The 20,541-nt window shown below is 40.2% G+C and overlaps 1 protein-coding gene across 10 annotated transcripts in view; it reads left to right on the plus strand.

Annotated features, from left to right (window-relative positions):
• Nucleotides 1-20,541, plus strand: part of TAFA4 (TAFA chemokine like family member 4) — a 93,717-nt gene that overhangs the window by 38,704 nt on the left and 34,472 nt on the right. For all 10 annotated transcript variants that reach the window (XM_040593295.1, XM_040593296.1, XM_040593302.1 and 7 more), the window contains one exon: nt 2,226-2,341. In XM_040593295.1, coding sequence (XP_040449229.1) covers nt 2,226-2,341 — 116 coding nt within the window. The remainder of the gene's footprint in view (nt 1-2,225; nt 2,342-20,541) is intronic.

Genomic DNA, 20,541 nt, shown 5'->3' on the forward strand with positions numbered 1-20,541 from the left:
CACGAGGTGTAAGCTGTGTGTTTCTCATTGAGAGAGAAAGAAAGCTAAGGTTAAATATTCAAGTCTCTCCTCAAGAAAATTATGTTCAGTTACCTGGGGAAGGTTTGGGTCCCTAAAATCTGAAGTGGCACGTTGATTTCAGAGCTTACTGGGCAGTTTCCTTAGGCTAATACTGGATCAACAACAACAATAACATTTATGCTGGTTTCACAGTGACTCAATCCCATTAGCTGCAGTAGCATGATGTGTTTCAGCTGGGTGCAAGAGGTGAATTAGGTCCATGCTTATCAGCTGAAGTATAGTGTTCTGAATTAGCCTTAGAGTGCTCCATAAGAGGGTGCATGTAGGGTAGTCAAGGACCAGTGATGTCTTTATCTTCTGGACTTGATTCATGCTTGCAGAAGACTTCTATATTATGCTGCAAAAGAGCCTTAGTGTGTTTCTTCCAGTACTGGTTCGTTTGCTTTCAGGGTGGCAACATGTTGCGCTTCAGACACAGCACCTTCGTAAAGCAATGAAAGGTACCTTTTTGCCAAATCAATCCTTAAATTGTGCCTTCTTTACATGTAACTTTTTTTTCTTAACTCTGTAGGCATGGTGAGTTATTTTTTAGCAATATTTGTGTAGCTTTTGTAAAAAAGTTTGTAGGATGGAGTAAAGTCTACAAGGGCGGTTGAAGGTGCTGGGTGTTTTCACCAATGTATTTTTTTCTCAAGTGTAAAGTAGTGTTTTTTACTAAACTAGATGTACATTCAACAGGCTTTTGGTCTCTTAACTTTTTATATTAATATTTATATTAATAAGTGCATTTGTGATTTGTTTGGGCTTTACAAACATTCCCATTCATACATAATGAGAGAACAACATTGTTTTGTGATGTGTGAAAGGGAAAATTATGCAAGCTCTTTTAAATGAGAAAACATGGCATCTGTTTTGGTTTCATTTGTAGATGGTTATCAAATTTAATACAGGATCCAAGTGCTTCACCTGGCTTTGACAGCAGAGCTGTCAAAGGCATGAGTTGTTTTGTTTTTAAACTCTCAGGGTATTCAGGGTAACTTGAATATTGGGTTAGCTGAATAGTCTCAGGTATTTTAAAGATATACAGATAAACAAATTATTTATGAAATACTTGGAAGAATCAGAACTGGAATCTGCAGGGGAAAGAAGTTCTCAAAGGACTTCTTGGTGCGTGTAAGCACGCTTATGATAGTCTTGCCCAAATCCCAGCGTGCTGATTAACTTCAGACTAACATCACTGCTATGAAAGCAGTATTTAGTTCAATTTATGCAAATCTATAAATTGCCTTTAATTAATTTGATGTATTCCTGCTTACAGCATTTGCTGAAAGTGTGGAACATTGTATCTAAGGGTTCAACTGCATAATGCCCATTTATGTGTCGCATGAGTAATAAATCATCATAACTGAGTTTAAGAAAATTATTAGATTACCTTTCTATATGATGAATGGCATAACATAAGCTATTGAGGGATTTAATTGTACATATTTGCAGCAAAATTACTGAGGATTTGTGGTCTTAGTTCTAACAGTAACATGAGTAAGGCTAACAATATCCGCTTCCTTTAAAACAAATGTTTTCTGAAATGCAGTTTCTAACACCCTGGTAGAGCAGTGAGCCCTCCCCTGTTTGACTGAGGTGCTGGCTTCACGAGTGTTTAACCTGCAACAAACACTGATCTCCAGGAAAGCCAGCAGATGTTGTGTGCTTGGGAGATCCAGCCAATTCACATCACGGCTACGTGGGAGCTGGTAGCTTTAGCGAATGTGTCCCGAGAAGTATTAAGTAAAAGGGACATTTTTTGGTGATGTTTCTATACTTTTAAGGCAAGTGTAGTTTAAAAATCGTAGCACAACTTATGTGTGTTTAAATTTGAGTGTGATTGGATCTTAATCATAAAAAAAAATAAAAAAATCCCCACCTCGTATCTCAGATACATAGAGATGTATTGCATTCATAATGTGCTGTTATAAATAGGTGTTTGTGGGTAATATGACGTGTGGTAGCCATTCCATTGCTTCTAATTATAAAACATGCTTAACAAAGAATTGATCCCATGAATATGATTTTGCCAGTGTTGTCTTGTAATAAGCCATATTAGTTATTCTTCATCACTTTTTCAGCTTTTCCTTCCCCACATAATTTTTATGTTTTTCCCTACTCACATTGTTCTTTCACTCAACTGCCTCCTTTTCTGCCTCCAGGATGAGATTCTGTGCCAAATCAATGCTTCTATCTGACTGGCTCTTTCTGGTCTATGTGTTAATGGTCTGCTGTAAATTGTTGTCCGCCTCTAGCCACCATCCCCGGGGGCACACAGGTAGGAACTTTTAAACTCATTACGTGCTACTGAGACCAATGAATACTACTTGCAGGATGTTAGACCCCACTTTTTAGCAATGGATAATTGATGAGGCTGTTGACAGCATATCATAATCAGTGCAATGGCTTAAAGATTCAACAACAACAAGAAAAAAAATGAGTTATTGTAAATATTCATGGTATTTATCTAATAATTTTAAGTACTGAAGCTTACGGTACAGTTTTTGCAGTGACTTCATGACTGCTAGGACTTTGGGGTTTGTTTGTGTCATTTTGCTTTATCCTTATCCAAAGATATTCTGAAATGTATCTTTATCTTCTCCCTCTTAATCCAGTTGTTATCAAGAGACTTTACGACGGTATCATTTGCTTTGGTGGGCAATAGATCAAAGCTCTCAGACTTGTGTTAGCCAATTCTTACACTAAGTGACACAAATACTGAACTGTGGTTTAGTTCATTTTCTTCTTTTCCCAACTTGCATAGTGAGGCAAACAAAGACTCTGCATTTAAGAGGTTGCACTATTGTAGTAGGGTATATCTACCAGGCACAATGTAGTATCTTATTAGAAATGACAGAAGTATCTCAGAACAAGCTGGAGTGGCTTCATGAAGAGATACCAGACTGGATCTTTGAAGCAACATCTCTGTTAGGATCATACAGGCACATCAGCTTGAAAGCAGAAAGAAATACAGATGTACTAATGCTAATGCAAAGATATCAGTGCAAGTCCTAAAAGTGGCTAGCTAAATTAGCCCTATGTCACCTTGGATCCCAGAAGAGAGAGGTAAGTTAACAAAATACCACCTGTGAGCTCTGCTTTTTAGGATAGGTAGGTAGCCTGGCTGCAGCAATGATGAGATGACTGCATTCTCAGTACCATAGTTAGCTTCATTCTGGCTTGGGGATTTCTGCAAGTGTTGCTATTTGTGATGTAGTGTCAGAATTAAATTAATTGTGATGTCTTAAATACAGATGTAATGTTCTTAGCTCTGAGCTAGACTGTTAGCATCCACTTCAGCTCAGCACTAGGAAGCAGGGATGTGTTTGTTCAAGGCTCCATCCTCCAGATGAGACAATCTATTGATCTCTTTCCTGGCTGCTTCTGGTGACTGTCTAGGTAGGAGCTGAAGGTTCCGCATGTGCTTGCCAGAATCTCTTCCATCCTGGCAAGCAGGACTGACTGTGACCTGCATGTAGCTGCTGTGTCTCTCTACATGCTACTAGCACATCAGCAGTGTGCGTATCTTAAGAGCTACACAAACCACCTCCTTGCCTTACCCCATCACCATCTCTGTGTTCCCTGGTGCTGTGCAGCACTCATATGCGTTTGCCATAAAACTTTGCAGGTAGCTGTTAAGGAAACTAGTTGAATCCCTTTAATGAGGAAGGGGATCTATGCATGGTGACAAGTTAATTAAGCCCTCTTGACCTTTCCTGTAAACAAATGATGCTTAGCAGAGTGTTTCAGAGCTGACTATGCAACAAAACCTGGAGAACAACCTTCTGCAGCTTTTGTAATTCAGGGAAGAGTCTTGTAAAAAGAAATGTTATTTTTGTTTTTTAAAGATGCGCTTTGCATCTATACCTAAGGGAAATACCTGTGATAAGACAGTAGTGATTCTGTATTGTGGGCTTGTATGATGAACACTTATTATGTGTTATGTAAATTATGACAATCTTTTTAACATAACGTTTCAGAATGCTTGACTGCATGCTTTTAATTGATAACAAGAGTTCTTTCCCTGGTATCAAAGAGGTCCTGTAAAACACAATCAGGCTGCTCGACTGTTCAGCAGATTTATGCACCGGGCTTTCTCTGGTAGGCTAAAGAAAGGTTCTGCTCTTCATGGATAGTTTGGTCAAATTATGGAGCTCTTTTTCAAATAAAGACCCGTGAAGCTGGAGCCTTCATGCAACTTTTTAGACTATGGTGTCATATTCTTCCCCAGACGTGTTTCTCTTAAGTGTATACTGAAGTGATCCCCATCCCGCTCCATGTAGCAGATGAAACAGTCACCCCATTTTTTATTCTTCAGTTCCCTGTGTCTGACACATAGCACCATGGAGCATTTAGATGGCTTGGTGGGCTCTCCTCAAGAGGCCTACATCTCCTAGCCTCATCTTAACTTTGCTGTTTGATACAGTGCCTAGATTAATCTTCTAACATATAATCAGATCTGATATGATGGAATATGATATGTGAACAAGGCAATGCCTTGTTCATCAGGAAAGCAAATAATTTAGCGCTTTTAGTGTAGCCTGTTTTGTGGAAAACAAATAATTAGCCTCATTTGTTTAATCCAAATTAGCGTGTTCTTGGATGGCAATTGAGATAAAATTTTTGCAGTCAATAGACAACATTAACGTTTTTCAAAGTAAAATGTTCTGAAGCACATTAGAGAGTTGAATTCAAGCTTTGGGTTTGGCAAAGGCTTTGTCTGGTGTCCATTAGGTTGAGCAGCTGTAACTTGACAGTGTACTGTGGTGGGAAATACGTGCTGTTGGTGAGACATGAGGTGCCTAGCCTGGGATGCTTTAGGAGGAGCTGCTTTTCAATAACATGTTGCATCTGGTCCCGAAAATCGGCATGTTTCAAGCTACGTACTTGACACCTCTAGTTGCTTTGAAAAAATGCTTGCTCATTAAAGCTAACGAAGTTTATTAACCAAGAGCAGACAATAGAATTTAAGATGAAAAGTGGGAATCGACTTTTGTCTTTTCAAAATACTGCCATTTTTAAGGAGCCTAATTCAGGAAAAGACAATTATTGACTTTGGTCATGTTAGATGATGCCTGAAAGAATGACGTTCGACAGCTGTCTCTGCAGTATTCAGACAGGAACAGAGACTAGATCTTTAAGGACCCAATAACAGTCCTGTTTCTGAAAAGTGGGGAAGAATGCCATTGAGCAGTCTCTGTGACAGGAAGGGCCTCTTCACTGTAATAAATTGTAAGACAGACCTGGTTCTTTCTTTTGTTCTGCAAAATATTTACCAGCATCAAATAACTCTTGATGGAGAAAGAGACTGTTCAATCTAGCGAGCCAATCCTGCCATTGCTTTGAAGCAGTTTGGATCTTCAGTCCAGCTCGGAGGCTGCAGCCTATTTTTCATTTCAACACTGTAATTGCTTTGACTGCCAGAGTTAACTAGGCAAAAGGTAGAGGAGAACTGTTCCTTCTCATTACCATTAGATCACTGAAGATGCTGCTTATGCAGATTATTTCAGCAGGTTCCCTGTAATCTATGTAGAGAAGACACATCACAATATTCATCTGACTTCATTGCTCTGAATTACCCTTCTGAAGAGTTTGTCTTTTGCACTGACAATAGCTGAGGGAATCATAAGCACCAAACTTACTATAGCTATTTAAAATTGGGCAGTATTTCAAGCTCCTAGAGTACCTAACTGATACTGATATAACTATCAATTCCATGCTGTGCTCATGAAGTAGATACATTTAGTACCAGAAAAGATTTGTTTCCACCTCACTGCTATAAGTCAGGATCCACAAATGATCAAACATTGAAAAGACATTTCCTCAGGTCACCTCATGTAGGGGCTGGACTTGCAGACCATTAATTGGTAAAGCCAGCTGTGCAGTTTCTGTCATGAATTACCAGTGCAGCTTGGCTTTTTTGAGACTGCTGTGTTTTATTTTTATATGATGATGCTCACCTAAAGTGCTTCTGGCCTCCTTCTGTGTGCTGAAGGGCCTAGATTTTCGGAAACTCCGTTATTATTAATATGTCCGGAATCCATGTTTAATGAATATCTGTAGCTTAAAGCGAGGCCAAATTTGTCTCTAAATTGTCTTACTCGGTTCACATTTTCTCTTTTCTTTGTGATTTCAAGTGAAGGCTTCAATGGTAGCCCTAATGGTTTGCTTGCTTACCACACCTGTGGGATGATGCAGATCGTAGGGATACATCACTGTCTGTGTGCGCAATGGGACATCTTTGTCTTCTAGCCAGCTGGAGGAATAAGTAGCAACTTCTTTTCATGGAGTTTACTCCTTGTTGCACTGCAGATGGTTTTATTTACAGGGTTGTCAGAGGTTAAATGAGAGAAGTAGTCTTAAAAATGACGGTGGCAAGCAAATATGCATGACTGGTAGAGGCTGTGAAATGGGTTCAGGAGGGAATTATCACCAGCCTGAGCTCTTGTAAACTCTACATCTTTGCTTAGTGAAATCCAGCTGAAAATTTATAAGCTGCTGCCTAGCATCTTAGATGTGATCTACAGCAACCAGAATGCTGTCCTAGCTGGTTTTCAGAGGACCAGTGATTTCCATCACGAGTTAAAGACGAACTTCTTTTGTAGACTCTGCTGAGCAGGGCCTGAACTGGGCAGGACTTGAGATAATTTTCTGGGATTCCACAAGGGTTCTCTGTTTTCTTCTGACTGATGTTTGAAGAGGGAGAGACATGTATGGAAAGGCTTGGTTTGTGTAGGAGCAGTCTGAGTGAGTAATACAGCAGTATGCTTGATGCAGAAGACAAAGGCTCTCCTCATTGCTGTTTCATTTCTGCCCTTGCTGTGGGTCATGGAAAGCTGTCTTTTTCCGAATGTGTCTGTCTCTTCTTTTTTTTTTTTTGTTTGTCTTTGGTTGCTCTTGGAAGATGTGCTGGTCTAACCTATCAGTGGGATGGTCAAAGTCACTTGTTTATTACAGAAACAGACCTCCTGCCATTTGGTATTATATGTACGTGGACATGATGCAAAGATCAGCCCTTGATGGACAGACCTGCTGAAGGCAATACAGAGGGTATATGTTGGACTAGGTGCTGAATAATTCTTTTCTGTGTCCCAAACAGCAAAGTGAAGTCAGTACCTTGGAGGAGTGGACAAATCCTCCTTCAAAACCTAGCGACCACTCTAGCGCACTGGGAGAGTGCACACTTCATTACCCTCTATTAGGCAGCAAGGGAGGAAGAGCAGCCTGCCATAGGTAAAGCCATTGTGAGTTGTCAGCGTGGGGTGTGTTATCAGTAAAGCAGGCATCAGGTGAAGAAGAAATGAACATTAGCGTTCATCTGAAGGATGAATAAAGGATTTGGTGATGCTGTTGTGTTGGATTTAGGGGCTGAGTGGCAAGAAGGCATAAATGATACTGGGGAGATCCCAGCAGAAGGTCGCTCCTTTATGCGTGAAATAGCAATTCATGTGTTGAGGCATGTATCACACATTGTTTTGGTCTGCAGGACCCTCTAAGCCTGCTTTTTAAAAAACTCTGAATGTGGAATTTCACCGTCAGCTGGAATTCAGACCTGTTAATAAAAGACTCTTGATGATGCTTTTGGTTTCAGACAGTCTGGTAGCAGACTGGATTGTTCCACATAGATTGCAGGTTTTCACAACTTCAAGGTCTTTGTGGACAGAATCTTGTCCCCATTGGACTCAGAGGAAAAATTCCTCCCTGGCACAGGCTCCAGGACTTAAGTCTACATCTGCTTAAGTGAAGGCTGCATGTCTGAAAAGCGCAGCTTTGTATTAGAAATATTGCTGCTTTCAAGGAAAGAGGGAACACCCACGCTTCTTATTCTCCCCTTATTTTTGGGTCTGAGCATCGTTCTTCTGCAGTGCTGTTGGGTTGCCACGGGCACAGTTCCCAGTTCCACGAGAGGGCCCTGCAAGGCAGCGAAAGGCTCTCTAGTGCACAGCAGTAGGCAGGCACCATGCTTGCTTTCTTGTGATTTAAATCCTAACTGTGCATTTTACTAATTAGAATTACGAGTCCTTTGTATTTCAGTGGGTCAGACATGGTTAGTGCACAATAAGCTTTAGCCCTTTGTTCTATTTAACTCCTTTTACGTCTTAATGTTTTATTCAGTGTGCTATTTATGTGTTTTATTATCCAGCTTCTAAATATAGGGTAGCTACAATATACATCCCTGGCTGTAATCTCTTGAAGTAATAAGGTAGGGAAAGCAATTCAGTTGAGCAATAGGTTCCCTTTAAGACAAAAAGGAGCAGAGTTCACTGTGTGAAGTTGGCTGGTATATTTATTTTTGAGAATAAAATAGAGGAAGAAGCACTTCTTATTTTCTCACAAACCACTCCCTCCCTTCCCCCCCCCGGCAATGTGAACTTTTAATATATATGACAGATTTTGACAACTATTTTGATTTGGATGCATAGCTATGTTACCACTAAGGAGCTGTTCAGTGTTAATTTAGTCTTTTATAAGGTAAAATGTAACTCCTGGTATTGTTTTCCATGAATGCATACTTTAACTACATGGAATGTGATTATATATGAAAAGATTTGCGTATTCAGGGAGTCAAGGAGGGAATAATACAGACAAACTGGTAAATGTATGGGGTTTGTGTATCATATTTCATTGTATTTTAAAAGGCCGGGGTGGGGAGTGGGGGTGGGGGTGAAGTTCTGTAACAAAAAAACCACAAAGTCTCATCTAACACACAAATGCCAAGTCCAGTGTATCAATCTGTATGGCAGGAGGCTGAAACCAAGCTCTTCCCTGCAACATCAAAGTGACTTTATTTTAAAGCCATTGGGGAAACCTTGTGAAAATACTGTCTTTATTTTATTCATTTTACATTGACAGCATCATTTTTTATATAGCTACAGTCTGCATAACTGATAATCTTCATATTGCATTGACCAAAACTCTAACCAAGAAAGCTTTCTTTGTTCTTTGTCTTTTTTTAAGCTACTTCTCTGAAACTTAGAACTTATAAATTATTATAGTGCAAATGGGCAGGCTTGTGCTAATTTGAGGAGGAGGAAATGCTTGGATAAGTGAGAATCTACAAATCGGGTGGAAAGCATCTTGTCCTCAGTGTTCATTTGGGTGAGGTGATGCAACAGAAAGTGGAACAAATTCTACTCAGGAGCTCTGCTCTGGGTTTACATGGAGGTCAACACACTGAGTCCTTGGGAGGATGGATGTTTGAGTGATGAAGGCAATAGATTGAAATGTAAAGGACTTGCATTGAATTCCTTGCTCTGAAATGATTAAAAGACCTGCCTAAGATGAAGTCCTGACCCCACCGAAGTGGGAGTTTGCGATTCTTCTGTGATTTAGTTTCCAGCCTGCTCCGGATACGTCATACGGTTTTTGGTCCCAGCAGGAAAGTTAGACTTCATAGTTATGATTTTATTAACGCTTAAGCCAGTCATTCTTACAGAATTCATCATTCAGTGTTTTGCAAATCACTGCCATTTTCAGGGATGGAAATTGCTTTAGGGCCTGTTCTGCTATCGATTGACTTGTCTGTGTTTACTGCATGGGCTGCATTGCCACAGCCTTAAAATTACATTAATTGTGATAGCAGCACAGAGCCTGTCCCAAACTTAAATTCCAGTTTTAATGTAATTGTAAGGCCTTGTGCTACTGGAGAGTTTCATCCCAAATGGGTGACTGCACAGGCTTGAGTGAAAATCCCTGGAAATGGACAGCTGCTTCTGTTGATTTGGTGATTTAGACTTAGTGTCTATTTTTGTCTGTGCTACCAGGTGAAGGGAGATTCAGAAGCAGGCTAGGACATGCTGACCCTCTATGCTGGCTTCCATTTGCCCATGGTTTTGGCAGTAGGTGGGTACAAAATATTCACCCTGTATTTAAGAACAGGAAATTGGTTGTCATACCTGGCTGTAGCGTCAAACATGCCTCATCCACTCAGACTGCATGAATAAGTGCTCAGCTCTGCTTTCATGCCAAGCATGGTATTTTCCTCTGCTAGAGTGCTGCCCCTCACTGTTTGTTTGAAAGTTTATGGTGTTGATGCGTCTGGTTTCAAGGGCATGCTAGAGCAAGCGTTTCTTCTTGGAAACTAGAAAATGTTTAATTAATGATGGAAAAGAACCTGGAGACAGATTATTATTATTATTTTTTTTTTAACTACCATTTCAGTGTTTCATTGGCAGAGCACCTCCAGATTGCTGCTGATAGCCCTTTGCTGCAGCTGTTTGTTTTTCAGTGTTTGGCAGCATTCTTGCATTCATTCCTTCAGGAGAGTGACAACTGGTAGAGGACAATGGATTCTAAATCTGGAGATTAAAGATGTCTTGTAGGGTTCAGCAGGGTAATCTCTCCTCATCAGACCGGAGATGCTATCCATCAGCACAAGAGTGGAGGCTACATCTGACATTCATTATCTTCCAGGGTAGCAATCTTTAATAATACCCTCCAAATGACAGAAGTTATGAGTGGAAAATTCTAGGATCAACAATTCTATTGCTCAGTGTTTGACCTGCCTTTATTTTTTTCCCCTTTCTTTATTTCCACTTTTGATTCCCTGATGGACATCATCCATATGCCTTGCGGTCCAGTGATGGTCACTATTCTTTTGATTTATGTTGTTGTTTTAAGAAATAATAACCAGGTAAGTGTGATGCAGGATATCTCTTAGCATTATTTACTGCTTGCATCTTCCTGATATCAGTTCTTCCATTATTTTTACACCTGTGTCTCCTTAAAGTAGCATCCTAAGCTAATATTTTTGAATGAGCAGATTTCTTCTACTGTCTTTTTTGCACAGAGACAAATTATTGCAAATTAGCTTGGTGTGCTATACCTCTGGGGTGGAATGGCAGGATCGATGTGTAACAGATCGTGATTGTGTTAGCAGGTATTTGCAGGGTGTTGCATGTAGCTGATTTTAGCTTCGTGTTGGCTTTTGATGCCTGATAGCAAAAACGAAATTGTAAGCAATTGTAAAGCAAAAAGTTAAATGTGTCAGAGTAGTCTTTCCTATGCATCTTATTTTCAGGTTGGGTGAAAAAGCTTAGAGCATCTATCTCATATGCTCTGTATATCCTTTCTTGTATAGCTCCCTTTTCCCTTAGGAGATTTCCTTCTCCATAGCAGGGAATAAAAGTTGATAGAGAGCATGCTGAGCTTCCTTTGTGCTGTGCCTGGATTGCCACTGGACAGGACATGAAGATGAGGGGGTTCAAGGGCTCTAAGGTGGCATTAGCTTGCTTGCTTAGAGCACAAGGGTCTTTCAGAACAAACAGTGCAAAAGGGGAGAGAGGAACAGCATACGAGTCCCTCATTCATAGCTACAACCTTTGTAAGGTACAAATTGGACCCAGTGCTCTTCCTAATCCAGTGCACAGCACAGTGAAAGACACAATCTCTTTAAAAAGAGCATGGAAGTATCTGTTTTTCCTATAAATATGTATTTATATCTCTTTTATACTATCCTACGCACCATACAATTTGAAAGTACTAGGGCTTTCTGACACATTCCCTCACTCCATCCCTATGATGTCATTTGCACAGCCTGGTGATATAATAAAAAGTATACTGAGGCACAGGAAGTTATGGAACCAGGTTATTGCATTTCATGAATAAGCTATAATTGTGCAAACACCCTGCACCCCTCCCCCCACCCCTTCTTTTTTTTTAATTTTTAAATGAGGCCCAACAAATAACTGGTCACCCAAAGGAATGGTGCCTGTCCTCTTATGACTGACGATTTTGAGGAGGAGATCAGACAGGAAGATCTTAGACTCTATATTGTCACTGATGTTTGTTGCTACTCCTAAGTTTTCTTAGATTGTCTTTAGAAAATATAATTTATTGAAAGTATGGAAATAAAGTCAGAGTATAATTTGAAAAAAGTGCAAATTATGTCAACTGGCATAAATAACCCTGGCAACATGAGTGTCTGGCCCGAATTGTGGCTATGCTAATGATGTCTGTCTATTGAGCCCTTTCAGCAGATGCTGGTATTCCTCCAACTGAAAAAGCCAAACCAAAACAAAAAAACCCACCAAACTAAATCGACTGAAATTTCTTACATAAAACAGTCTAAATGTGGAAGGAGGTCCTAACTGTTCTCTCAGTGCGCCCTGTTGGAGTCAGCACTGTTGGGTCACTGAGGAATTACTATGTTACTAATATTTTTATTTTTAGTGTTTCCAAATGCATCTTGCTTAAAAAGAAAAAAGTAGCCTGATTGCACTGGAATTTGCCTTTTAGGACTGTCACTTGCTTGAATGTGTGCCCAGATGAGATTTCTGGTTTTGGGAGTGCCCGTTCATAATAGTTTCATAATTTACTTGCATTGACTTAATTTTTCTGATTTTTTTTTTCTACTTCCAAGGTTTCAGAAATAGGGAGGGAACAACAGTGGATTTTAGTATCAGACCTATGCTCAGTTTTTTTTGTTGTTTGAACTACATAGGAAAAAGCACTAGTTTAACATTTCATTTGGAATTACTGTGGCAGGTGTGCTGTTTTTCTCCCCCCACCACACACTTTCTACTAGAAATACAAAACCCCACAACTTTATGTCGACATTCTTTAGAAATGGAGTAAAATTGCTGCCCTCAGAAAAATGCTATTTACTGCAAGGGATGCCACAGTCCCCAGACAAGGAGCAGAGATAATTAGTCTACAACTGACAAATAAGTCTGCTATGCTAATGTAAAGAAATGTCCCTTTATCAGACAGTATCACATGGTAGTTTGTGCCAAGGTAGAGAGAAAAGAGTTTACTCTGAAAACATGTCTTCTTCTGAGGAAGCAAATCTAATCCAACAGTGACTGTGGAAAGCATTTTCCTGACCCTTCCCCAGTATCAAGGGATTTGGATCCACCGAATCCTGGATCAAAACCAAGGACTGAGTAGGTTTTTTTGCAAAATCATTGCTGTTTTTCTTTCAGCTGTAATAAGAATGGCATCAAAACAGCATTAAAAATAACTATGGTTGCAGAATGACCAGTTTACCAGCGGGATAAAGGTGATGTAGCATTCTCTCTGTATTGCCTCTCAACAAAAGAGAAGGGTCTTTGCCCCAAGTGCTTTGGTCTAAATAGACAGCGATATACTGGAGTAACTCTGCTCTGGCAGCCGGACTCGGTGAAATCAAAGCAGCACAAGGTGTTTGTCAGTAGAACATGAAGTGCTTTACAAATGAAGTGTGATTATTCTCATTTAACAGATGGGGGGCTGAAACACACATGTGTGCATGCTGAATGCTTCCAGGTCTTGGGAACAAATTGGATTCAGTTGCAGAACAGTGCCAGAGGTCATATTTAGATTGCCTTGCCTGGGACTTGGTGGCTGGGCTACTATTTATGCAAATAACACAGAGCACTACTTAAATACTGAATACCATCATTGTACTGTTCTGGCCAGCTACGGTGAAGGTACCCGTCTATCAAAGCTGACAACTAACTGGTAAGGTCCTTCCAAATTTATTTCCAATATTCCCTAGTCCAGAGTCCATTAGCTGAGGTGGTCAAAAGGCCATGTTAAGAAATAGCATTCTTAAATTATTATTAACATTTTGCATGGAATGCTTAGTACTTTATTCTTACTGTATATAAGTTTTGCTAGCTGTATTTTTTTTAATGGACTATGACATAGGCTTTCAGTCTGAGATCTGTTAGATAAAAAACAGTATTAGCAAGGTCATGCCTTAACCAAGGAAAAACTGCATGTTGTGAAGTTATAAATTCAGCCGGGGACAAGCAGTGGAAAGATGTCTGTTTTGTAGCAGCCTTGGCAGATGGCTGTAAGGAGACAATGGATGTTGCTAATTGCCACTGCTCTTACATTAGCATGTTCCGCAAAGAACTGGTTTGCCACTTGCCTGTGGGGATGGGGAAGAGAAGAAGTGGGGTCCTTCTGTCTCAGGTGAGCGAGGTGGCAATACAGCCATTGCATACCAATTGACTGATACTCATTTCACTCAGAAGTCAGTGTGAAGCACAGGTAACACTAGGGTAACTGGAATTGAGAGGCAGTATTGACCTCTGGCAGAGAGGAGGTTGACCACCCCTTCACTGTCATGACCACTGCTTGCTAAATCACAAACTAGGCCAGCTGAGGAGGAGGAGGGGGGAGGAAGCATTGTTATGCCCTGCTTAGTTCCCTGTGAGAGTTGCAGTGACTGTGACGCTTAGGTGACAAGGTTGTCTCTCTGTTCACTATGTAGAAAGCCAACAGCACTCTGGCACTGCCCCATTGAAATGGCTGGTTGATAGCATCACTCTTCAGGGCATGCAGACCCCTGAGCTTTGCCAGGGACAAGGGCAGTACCGTTCCTTTCCACCGTTAGGCTAACCACAGATGTAGAAACTTAAAATACAATAAAGTCCTAAGACAGAACCAAGATGTGCAACATTTACAATAAGCAGTTTTCAGTGGAACACCATTCTTTCCCTGTGAAGTTGGAGTGACAGCTTAGTTGAAAAATGAGATTACAGGCTTAAATGAAAGCAAGGGTACTTTTGATCCTTACTGGAGGTGCCACACAGGGCGAGAAGCATGAAAGGAAGATGCTGATGACTGGAGTTATCTGTGTGCTGTGGTGTGTTGAGAGGTCCGTGTTTTAACAGATGAGTGACGTGAGCATGTGAATATGTATTTCACATGCCCCATTTTGTGTTAATGGATTCCTTAAATACCCTTGTCTTTCCATTTCCTCTTTGTCTTTTTTCTATACATTTGAAAATCAATAAGTAGTATTTTTTTTTAAAAGGTCATTGATATTATACTGTAAATAAAGCATTAAGCAAAGAATTGATGAATATAAAAAGAAGGCATGAAATACACAAAGATAAACACTGCACTTCAATAGGAGTGTGTATAAAGAACAACATCCAATTGCAAAGTGCTCTCTGGGGCAATGAGAGCTACTTGTTGTTTTTTGCATAAATCTGATGACTTAAGCTATCTGCTCTGTGAAAGAAAGATAATGTCAGACTGATTGATGGAGTGAACAGGACATGACAGTTTTCAAGGAAGAAGAAAGGTAGAAATCACTTTCGGTGGAGAGAGGATCTCATGATGTCGTTGAGCACTTGATAAGCCAATTGAAATTCAAAAATCACATTTAAATTACTGAATGATGAAACGAGAGGAAGATAAATAGGTCTGCACTAATGATTACATACCCTCTTGACTAGAATCAGAGATTAAATAATATACTGTACATTTTCAGTTAATTCTGCTGCTCTGTATCTAAACAAGTGCTAAAGTTTAAGCCATGGTTAAGTAGTAGCCTGGTAAAAATGTTCAAAGGTTGAGGTTATTCTTCATGCTATGTGCTGTGAGAGTCTTTACTATGCACTGTTTGTATGGGTATGTGTGAATTACTGGGGGTTTAATGCTGCAGTTAATTATCTTAAAAGGTAAATGGGCTTTTTGTATTTTGTGTAGAGGCAAATCAAGGACATCTGTTTACTGAGAAAATGTAGCTATCTTAAATTAATCCTTCTGAAATTAAGCACTGAGAGGGTCTTGGGCTTGACATCTTGCTCAGACAGAGCTGAACTGACCATATGGCAGAGAATAAGGGCAGATATACTTGCAGATTCTCTGTAGAAAACTGACTTAGTGCCTGATGCAATGTATAACAAGTAATCACAAGGCAGCTCTAAGTTTTGCCTGAGTCCAGTGGAATATTATTTGCAGCACTCAGGACTTACTGGAGAGTAGAAAGTTTTTGCATCCATGCTTTTCAGGAAGGTGAACTGTACAAGTAAGACAACATGTGTCAGTATTTCTAACAGCTATACAAATCCCAAGATAATCAAAGAGTTAGGCTGATGTGAGTATGTCTTCAGTAGTCAAAAGGGTTGAAATGTGAATTATGATTATTCTATTCTGCTGATGGTATAGGTGAATGTCCGGACTGGTAAATGATGTTTATTGGGCCCCAGTTCACCTACTTCCTCCCATATATCAAGAAGAAAGCATCATCCCCTTGGTTGACTGCTGCACCACTACTGCTGTTTAGGACAGCTCTGTGTAGTGGGATTTGATGCTGTGGATTAAATGATAATTTCATGTTGCTTGTAGTAATTTTACAGGAAATATTATGAAGGTATGAAAAATACAGACAGAGAAAGAAGACTCAGTCTCAGCAGCATCTTGGTCTCACAAAGCAGAGTGCTGGTTGTGCAGCTAGACTTGAGGAAGTATTTGCCTTTTCCTCTCTCCTGATCCCAAGTCAGTCCACTTCCCCCTGCTTCCCTCCCATTCTCCTTGATTTGCTGGAGGAATTCTTGCCTATTGATATCTTGCTGTAGAGTCCTATTAGCATCAGAAATTTATCTTCCTCATAAATTGCCCTGTAGACTGTACCCTGACAATTTGAGTTGGCTTTAAATTGTTGTCACTGCCTCTGCTTCATCATCCACAAGTAATGATGTGGATAATGAAAATGTTATGCTATCATTTACGAATTCTGAGGCCCTCTGTTATCTAGGAGGGGATGCTAAGTAGACAGCAGAGTATCAGAGTCTCATTTTGCTCTATACATCTATATTCTGAGCTCCCAAGTACTCAAACAAGGCAGATATGGGCTTTTAAAGCCAGATTTAACAAGATATTTAGATACTGATCACTGCAGATCAGCAGCCAGTAGGATTTTTCAAATGTCTGTGTGCAAGGTAGTTGCTGAACTTCCATTTTCACTGCAATGAAATTTGTAGATTTGAAGATCTGAAATTTGTGAAGGTATAAGCTGAGATCCTGCATGTTACAAAGCTTTGTGTAACCATTCCTCCATCAGCTTCAGCATCTTAAAACAGCTAAACACCTGCAGGATTGAAGTGGATCAAGTCCATAGAATGATTTCACAGGCAGCACCGGGAATGAGCTGGAGCAGCAGAGTGCCTTTTTCGTCCTTGTGCATAAGGAGCAGGCTGTTACAATGGTTTCTTATTCAGCACCACTTTTATTTTACTTTGAAAACTTTTGTCTTGGATGGCATTGGCAACAAGGTGCAGAATAAGCATCAGTTTGACAGTGACTCAGACTCAGCCCTTGTTAGCCATCGATCTTTACTCAAGTGCTTTCTACTCAACCTCCCCATTGGATGGCAGCAGCAGAACACATCCATAGATTCCTTTTTTTGTCTGAGTTAAGCAGTGGGACTGTCCAGTATTCTCCCAGCTTTCATGTGACTTTCTCCCTACTTAATCTTCTGTTACTCACCTCTGTGTATCCAGGAAAGGCACATGTTGATCTTCAGTTTCCTCTTCTTACAGCATCCAAGAATGTGTATTGCTTTACTAGATCCTGAAAAAGCCAGGGGGCTGAGTCAGCCAGCAAGTAGGTGGTATGTCCGTGTGCCTGGTGTGGGTCAGACTGCAGCGACCACCAGCTGAGCTCACTGAATATCAGGTAGAACACCCGGAAAGGGAACTGAAACTGGCTATGGAGGTTTTCTTTCTGATTTTTATTAGTCTATGTCAACAGTGATTAAAACAGGTAGGTATTGACTGCCAGATAGCATGGACAAATAATTTAATTTCCCACTGCTTAAAAAATGATCCTCATCTTAGCAGGCTTTGTAATTAGACTTGACCTTGAGCAATCCCACATTCCTTATGTTACTTGAAGCAGTATCTGAATTTTTGAGTCTATTTAAGATGTAAATTATGTTACCTAAAATTTGTAACATCTTGCGTAGCATTGTACCTTTAAAACATAACATGTTTCTTAACTAATTGTCGTCATTTTATGCTGAGTGTCTACAATACTTTGTATGTGTGCCAGCATTTAAATGGGATCCAGCTCACCTCCGAGGCTAACCATCCATTAGGATGAAAGTGTGGGCAGTTTACCTCAGTGTCAGTGCTATATTTTTCAGCTATTTGTGTGCTGAATCTGTACAGTAAGAGAAAAGATTTGTTCAGTTAAGATGCTCTCTGCAGTATGAGACAGTGCCACAAAAATTAAAGTTCTAATGGTGGTAATAACATTTTTGGGTTATCTAGGTAGTAACTGAACTTCAATCAACAGAACGAGCTTTTTTATTTTTTGACTTGTGGTCTCTTGCAACTAAATGTTGATATATTTTATTTATTTATTTTTAATTGTCCTTGAGTATTAGTAAATACTGTAGCCGAAATGACAGCAAGGTATATTTTGGAAAATACCCCAACTGCTTTCTTTGGAGGTGCTTCTAAGTTTAAGAGGAAATACTTCTATTTACTAGGGGGTGAACATGATATTAAGTGGGTAGAATAAAGATGGTGCTGTTTGTTGCAAGCTGGAAATGAGATCAAAACACAGACTGTTTCCCCAGAGCAGCTGGGGCTGTCTAAATGCTGTAGCAGTGACAGCCAGTGACTGGATTGTTAACAGTAATTCCCCCGTAGTTCCTTTTGGATGTGTAGAAGAGAATCCCAACCTCAGGTTCTAGTGACGGTGCTAGGCAAGACTGTGGGAGATAACAAAGTAAAGAAAATTATTATGTGGGGGAAAATGCAGACTTGGAGCTGGTACATGCTTGACCTCTGTTATGGCCCCTAATCTTGGAATGAAACAAGATTTTGGCAATTTGTTCACCTCCTCATGAACTTGCTTGCACATATAGTGACGCAAACCTGTTTGAAACTTATCAACACATACCATGTGTGCTGGCTGAATGTATTACCTGATGCTGCACTATGGAAATTGGGGCTGTTTGATTTATGGGGCTGTCCCAGCTGTTGAATTTATCTGGTTGGCTTAAAAGTCTAAAGGAAAAAATCACTTTGAAGGAGGATTTTTTTGCCAGTAAAGAGATCTCTTAATTAGGTTTAATTGTGTCATTCAGAAAAGGTAACTGGTTAGCATCATTAATCTAGCTCTGTGATTGACCCTTCGGGAGTGGTGCAGTGTATGCCCCAGGTGACAGATGATGGAAGATCCTTGGAGAGGACAGAACATCTCTAGCTGGCAGACACATGACATGATCCTAAGAAATTGGGGAGTTTAAGGGGAATTTGGGAGTTTAAAGGGCACAGTGTAGATGTGTACTGGGATTGTCTCCTGTACATTTATTAGGAAATGATACAGTATAGTCGAGAGATTATTTATTATTTATGTAGCTGTAATAGTTGTATAAAAAGGCTGCTGTTAAGTAGATCTCTATGTGGTGTCTTGTTCTGAGTATTGGGATTAGCTACAGGTGGCAAGAGCAATGCTTTGGGTTTTGTCCTGAGTAAGTTGTTTCTTCTTTTTCTTTAGTTATTCTGTTCCATTTCAGTTTGCTCTTGTGTATTGTGATACCTGCCAGTCCAGTAGTCCAGCATGTTCTGAATTAATTACAAAATGCTTCAGAGTTAATGGAACTGGCGCTGTTGCAGAGAACAAGAGATGGCTGAGTCTTACTGTGTCTAGTGAGACTGTTTAATTCACAGTGCTTTTCAAAAGGGAACCATGTGTACATCTTGCATTTCAAACACACCTTAATCCTGAAGGAGCAGGACATACGTAATTTTATAGTCCCTCTTACTGTCACTGACTCCCCAACAATTTTGTGGAACTGCTGGGCCAAACATAACCAAATGAAGATCTGTAGTGTGGTAGGTTTTTGAGGAATGTGAAGAAAACCAACAGTGAGGTACATTGTTGCCCCCACTAAGAAAAAGCTGTAGTGTAATTGTGAGGTTTACTTGCCCTGTGTCCTGGCAGCTTGCTGACTAATGCACCTTTGTGCTGGAACCAGCACTTGAGTTGTTGTAGTTGAGAGGCACAGAAGATGCCTGAGCCCTGTGAAGTGGATGAGAATGGAAGGCATGGCAGTAATGTAAAATGGGAAAGAAACCAGACATGTTGTCAGGGATGCAACTTAGTGGAGCAGCACAATCAATGAGACATTATTTCTTATAGTCACCTCAAGAAGCGATGGCTGCCTCTGAAATGGGATTTGGTTTGTTTAATGTCAGAAAAATTGGTATCTTCTGATGGGAGAAGATGGTGATGGTTTGAATGCTGGTTTTCATGGCATTGCCACTGTGAAATGGGCCAGATACAAGACTGCCTGTGGGGCAATTCCATCTAGCCTGTGGCGATAGAGGAGCAGTTGCAGATATTGCACTAGCCTGAAAAATCCAGTAAATGGCTACATGGGCAGCTGCTTCTGGCTGTGACCTGTAGCTGTTGTGTCAGGGTGAGCTGTGATCCTGACACTGGGGGCTGTCTCTTCCAGCACTACCACTGTCATTCTCACATGTGAGTGCCCAACTCACACTTGATTTCTGTTCCATTAGATTTTGATTATTAGATATCATCCATTTGACTTAGTAGCAACAAATGCTGAGCAGGAAAGGTCATTGTTTTCAACGCTCCTGGGTCAGCTTTTAGACACTTCTAAAAATCCTATCTGCAAAGCCTAACTCTTATTAGCCATATTTATTATATGAACAATGTCACTCCTCATCCTGAAATGACAGGGAAACACCAATGGCAGTTTGCCTTATGCTTCTCTTTAAT

The sequence above is a fragment of the Falco naumanni genome, chromosome 4 (assembly GCF_017639655.2).
Source record: "Falco naumanni isolate bFalNau1 chromosome 4, bFalNau1.pat, whole genome shotgun sequence".
NCBI lineage: Eukaryota > Metazoa > Chordata > Aves > Falconiformes > Falconidae > Falco > Falco naumanni.